At 34.2% G+C, this 6,347-nt stretch overlaps 1 protein-coding gene across 1 annotated transcript in view; it reads right to left on the reverse strand.

The window, feature by feature from the left end:
* Window positions 1-4,325: 4,325 nt before the first annotated feature.
* LOC103064734 (vomeronasal type-2 receptor 26-like) overlaps window positions 4,326-6,347 on the reverse strand; it is a 10,178-nt gene continuing 8,156 nt past the window's right edge. The window contains exon 6 of the mRNA XM_088143975.1: window positions 4,326-5,242. Within this exon, the coding sequence (XP_088000101.1) occupies window positions 4,326-5,242 (917 nt within the window). The remainder of the gene's footprint in view (window positions 5,243-6,347) is intronic.

The raw sequence follows: 6,347 nt of genomic DNA on the forward strand, positions 1-6,347 counted from the left end.
AAATATGAAAAAGTCCAGAGGAAGGATTTCCCTTTGACCTTTCCCCTTGATATTTAATTAATATGTCAGAAACCATAGAGGCTGCAGGCTGCTGAAGAGTTGTAGAGTGACTCACGCAGGATGTTCACATATACTTCATGGACATGTTGTAATTAAACCAGTTCACGATTCTCTGGTATCGTGAATAGGGGGGAAAAAAAGGTTGAAAGAGCAATAGGACTACATAGTACAGAAAGAGAGTTATCCTCTGTGTCTATTTTCTACGGATTTGGAGAACTGGTGGTTGTTAGGAACATGATGTTACCTTAAAGCAAGAATTCTTAAAATGTGTAGTAATGCAATCATCAAAAACTTGAACAGCTGGATATGACTTCCCCAGGATTTAATTATTTCATTTTAAGGCTTTAGGGTTGGGCAAGAAATACATATGCCACATCCTTTAATTAATTTAATTCAGTTAATTAATTAAATACAGTTTAATCCTTATATCACAAAGATTCTCCAGCTTAGTGGTTCCCTGTAGAAGCTCTGTGTACTCTGGGCTCATACAGCCAAAATGAGGAGTAAAGCCCAAAGCAAGTTTTGCAAATGTTCTCCGTTTGTTCGTACAAACCTGGCTAGAATTTTAAAATCTTGGACATATATCATCTAAATTATTTGGAACAACCATGGAGTCCTAATGCTGAATTTGAATTCCCCCTACATTAAAGCATGAATGTCTGTTACTAGGGCTATGCAGTGCTTTAGATTTGATAGTAAAAAGGTGTTTGGAGTGTAAGGTTTACCCTGTTCATCTCAGAGAAACTCTTGTGACGTGTGTTCAGCAAGGAAGTTTACTCAAGTGTAACTTAAGTAAGTACAGACAAAGCCAGGATTGGCTTGGCACATTATACAGTACAATTGATAGTTCCCCCATTCCCGTGCTTAGCCCTTGTTGCTTGGTTACAGATTACCCGCAGTAATCCCCCCCTTCACTCAAATGGCATATTCAGTCCAGTTCTTTTGTGTTCTTGATTGCTTTCTATCGATGGCGTTGTTGTTGTATTCATTGGGTCTTTCTGTTGCTTGCAAAGCCGGGAGTTCCCAATCAAGTGCTGATTGCTTTACCTCTAATCCGCTGCTCTCCCCTTTGTCTGCAGCGCTCAAGGCAATTTGGCGTTGACACAAAGTATCTGCTTGCAGTTTAGTAAACCGGTCCCAGCTGGCCCATTAATCAGTTCGCGGTTTCTCACTTCCCCTTTCCTTGCTAGCGCTTGGGCGGTGAAACTGACTAAGTGTGGCTGGGCAAGTCCCTAGCCATGCCGCGCTGGCTGAATCTGACATGGAGCATATTGGTACCTGTTGGCAATGCCTTAAGCCAAACACTTCTCTGCTTGGGATTTCAGCATTATTGAGGACAGGAGCCACATTATCCCATGAAAAGATAAAGCTGCTTTCAGGAATTGCAGGAAGGTACCACATTCCAATTCCCAAATTTGCCAAAGTATTGTTTGACCTTTGAACTCAAACCCCCATATAGCCTAATGCATACGTCCAGGTGTTGTTGAACCAAAATTCCAAACAGTCCATTCAACATAGTCAGTTGTAGGGGTTAGTGGGCGATGTAATTTAGAGAGCTATACATTGGCATAAATGGCTTAAACTGAAGTCTTTCTAATTATTAAACTTATTTGAATGTCTACATTTTCTAAAGCGATCCCTTTCACCCTACATTTGTTACATTACTGTCATGTTTGGAACACATTCAAACAAATATTTCAATATCTACTTGGTTGTCCTGATAGCTATTCTTAATATCGTTTAACGACCTAAAATGGGTATTTATAAGATCAAAACTCAAGTATTGACATAGCTTTTGAATGTTTAGATAATTATTTCTCCAATTCATTGATACGAATTTCCCCATTGCATTTTCATTTCATTAACAATAAAGAAGAGAAATGGGGAAAACTTTGTTAAATGGATTAAATCAATATATATACCACAAACCACAAAAGTAATTGTTAATGGAGACTTTACTAAATCATGTGAAATTCAAAAAGGTATGAGACAAGGATGCCCCTTGTCTCCATTATTATTTATATTGGTTTTAGAAGTATTACTTAGAGATATTAGTCAAGATGACAACATTTTGGGAATAAGAGTTAAAAAAAGAAGAATATAAGTTAAGAGCCTTTGCTGATGACCTACTCATTACTTTAGAAAACCCACTGGAGGGGGTCGAATCGTTAATGCAAAAATTGAGAGACTTTGGGTCGCTAGCAGGGTTCAAACATACAAAAAACAATGGTTTTAACTAAAAATATGGATTATTATCAACAGAAGAAACTGAATGAACTAACTGGATTTACAACAGAGAAAAAAATAAAATACCTGGGAGTATATTTGACATCTAAGAATGCTGGTTTATTTCAGAATAATTATGTTCCACTCTGGGCAGATATTAAAAAAGATTTAGACCAATGGGAAAAGTTACAATTGTCATTATTAGGAAGAATATTGGTGATTAAAATGAATATTTTGCCATGAATCTTATATCTTTTCTAGACAATTCCAATATTGACTTCAGAAGCACCCTTTAAACAATGGCAACGCGACATTTCTAAGTTTATATGGCAAGGGGAAAAACCAAGAATAAAATATAAAGTTTTGCAAGATGTGAAAGAAAGAGGTGGTTTGGGTCTTCCCGATTTGAAATTGTACTATGTAGCTTGCTGTTTAGTATGGCTTAAAGAATGGATTACCTTGAGAAATGAAAAATTATTAAATTTGGAAGGTTATAATTTGAGATTTGGATGGCACGGATATTTGTGGTATGATAAAGTTAAAGTTAATGTGGACTTTAAAAACTACTATATTAGAAGATCTTTATTAAAAGTTTGGACTAAATGTAGACCACTTTTATGCCCTAAGATGCCGATGTGGACTTCTACACAAAAAGCTTTTTATAGAAATGAAACAAGAGATAAAAATAAATGGATGAGATATAAAGACTTATTAGAAAAAGAGCAAGGAGAATATAAAATCAAATCAAAAGAGCAATTGGTTTTAGAAGGATATACTTTTCAATGGCTTTCTTATATGCAATATAAAGAAAAATTCAAAATCGATAAAAAAGAATTTGGATTCGAAGAGAATATATTGGAATTTGAAATTCAACTATGTGAAACAGATGAGCACTTAATAGCAAAAATGTATAAATTATTGTTGAGAGAAGAAATGGTTGAAGAACAAGTTAAAGAATGCATGATTAAATGGGCAAAAAATATTGGATATAATATACATATGCAGCAATGGGAAAATATGTGGTCTAAAGGATTAAAATTTACTTTACGTTATAATTTGAAAGAAAACTTTTATAAAATGTTGTATCGATGCTATATAACACCCCAAAGATTATCAAAGATGTATGGGACAATTTCCAACATTTGTTGGAAATGTAACCAACAAGAAGGGTCGTTCTACCATATGTGGCGGACATGTAAAATTGCAAAGAAGTTTTGGACTCAAATACAATCCTTGATGCAGAGCATACTACAAATACAGATTCCATTTAAACCAGAATTATTCCTGTTGGGGATAATGGACTTTCAAATCAGAAAGCAACTTATCAGAATTACTCAATACATGATTACCGCAGCAAGACTTCTTTATGCACAATTTTGGAAAACCCAGACACTACCACCAATACAAGAATGGTTGTTAAAACTGATGGAAATGGCAGAAAATGATAAACTGACATGTTTGTTAAAAGAAAAATCAAATAATTATTACCTTAAGGAATGGAAACCATTGATGGACTACTTGCAAAATGCAGGTGGGGTGAAGCTTACATGGGGATTTGAAGATTAGATTATAAATGTAATGGGATATGTTTTGACAAAGAATTATTCCTACTTAATGTTTTAAAAACTAGCACTTATGACACTTTTATTATTCTTAAGACCAGAGATAGATTGGAAGCTATCTATTTTTCATGTCTTTTTTCTTTTTCTTTTACTTTATCTCACTTTTTCTTTTCCTTTTCTTTATAATTTGTATTTTCAATTTTCTTTTTCATTTCTAACTTTTAACTTTGTAATTTTAAAATCTCAATAAAATACTATTAAAAAAACAATAAAGAAGAGAAACATAGAATTCTGTCCAATCAAAAGTAAACAAGATTATGTCCAACTGATTCCGATTATATATATTAATTATAAATGAAATGGAATATTTTTTTTTTTTACTATATTAAATAGTAAGCCCCAGAGTTCTTAAGGGCTTATATGAATTACATGGACATAGAATTGTGGCCTAAAATGTTTCTGTTTTCTCTGGGGCCATCACATGTTATGTTTCTCTGTTGTTTTGTTTTTTAGATGTTCTTTGTTATTCAGATCTGGCCTCAGAACAATAATATAACATTTGGGGGAAAAGATACAAATCAGTAACCCCCCACTAGAGACTACAATGGAGAAGATCTCCACAGCCACCATATATTTCCCTTTAGTGCTCAGGTATGTTGGAACAAAGGACAACCAGACACTGCAGAAGACCAACATGCTGAAGGTGATAAACTTGGTTTCATTGAAAGTATCAGGCAACTTCCTTGCTAGGAAAGCCACTATGAAACTGATAATCGCAAGAAAGCCCATAAAGCCCAAGACACAGTAGAACATAAAGAATGAACCTTCATTACATTTCAATATGATTTCTTTTGACAAGGAGTTTTTGTCAACATCTGGGAATGGAGGAGAGATTATCAGCCATATAATACAGATACTACTTTGAATAAAGGAGCAGCAAAATACTATGGACATGGCTAGTTTTTTCCCCACCCATTTGGTCATCCTGGAGCCAGGTTTGGTGGCCATAAAAGCCAGAACCACAATGATGGTTTTGGCCAAAAGAGAAGAAATGGCCACTGAAAAGATGATGCCAAAGGCAGTTTGACGAAGGACACATGTCACCTTGTCAGGTTTTCCGAAGAATAACAAAGTACAAAGAAAAGACAACATGAGAGAAACAAGGAGAACATATGTGAGGCTCTGGTTGTTGGCTTTGACTATGGGAGTGTTGTGATGCTTAATAAAGATCCAAAAGACTCCAGCTGTGGCCAAAGAGAAGGAAACAGCAGAACTGGTCAAAACAGTCCCCAAAGTTTCTTCATACTTTAAGAATGTTATAACTTTGGGGAGACACAAATTTTGGTTCTTATTTGGGTACTGATCATCTGGACATTGAAAGCATATATCCATATCTAGAAAACAAAGTAGAAGGTTAGAAATCAGTAGGTCCTAAATTGTTTTAAAAATAAGTAAGATGGAACATATAATGCCTAGAATACAGGTTTCTAGCTCAAAATTAAAAAGCAACCACAATTTGTAGAGTTCTTATTAATGTATATTTCTAAGATTCTATGATCATAAATGGCTCACTGTTGTGCTAGCGATGATGGAGAATATTGTATTTCCAAAAAACTAAATTTGTTTTTCATCACTGCACTTCTTTTTACATGTTGCATGTATCTATTTTACCTTTTCCTTTGGTTCTTAATTTCCTTGGTACTTTATAATGTTAGTTTTGTCTAAAACATTGGTCAATTACTGTTCTAAATCTGAACATTTGTTTTTCATGTTCAGTTGAAAAAGTTATGCTATGCAATTTCATGAATTTTTCAATGTATATCTTCTCAAAAATTCAGTCAGATGTCTTTTAATTAAATGTGTGTACAAAATATGTTCAGAGAGCTTAAATGAAATGATTAAAGCAAACAAAAATGGAGGTAAGGGACATGCAACTGTACAGATGAAAACTAAAAGAGATTGTAGATAGATGTTGATGTCCAACATTATTGGTGACATGGGTTCTTGGACCAAAGTCAGGATTTTTTCTGCTCTTCATTTCATATATGAACAGTGGTGGTGACGAATAATTTTTATCAATGTGTGGTCTTGCTTATTTTTACTCATTTATGTTCTTAACTGAATTTATTTCTCATCAAGCTTTCTACCCAAAAATCCCACTTGGAAGCTGAAAAATGACTGAGGCCAGATATTCAAAAACAAAACAAAACAAAAAAATAAAAATCACAGTTTGTGATGATACAGACAGGATTCAAATCATTCTCAGGTAAAAATATACATGAAATTGATCAAGAGAATATATTTTAGAAATTGCATTCTTATTATTAGAAACAGGACCATGACTTCATGATACCCTCAGGTCATTTCTGTAGAACTCTGTTATGATTTTATCAAGCACAAATAGGTATAGGGGAAGGGGACTAAAGTATTCATGATCCATAGCTGAAATCTAGTGGCTATCACTTGAGAATGAAAACACTAGTGAGATACAGAATCTGA

Source organism: Python bivittatus, unplaced genomic scaffold, assembly GCF_059951505.1.
Source record: "Python bivittatus isolate LINGU-HERP-01145 unplaced genomic scaffold, Pbiv_v1 ctg000430_np1212, whole genome shotgun sequence".
NCBI lineage: Eukaryota > Metazoa > Chordata > Lepidosauria > Squamata > Pythonidae > Python > Python bivittatus.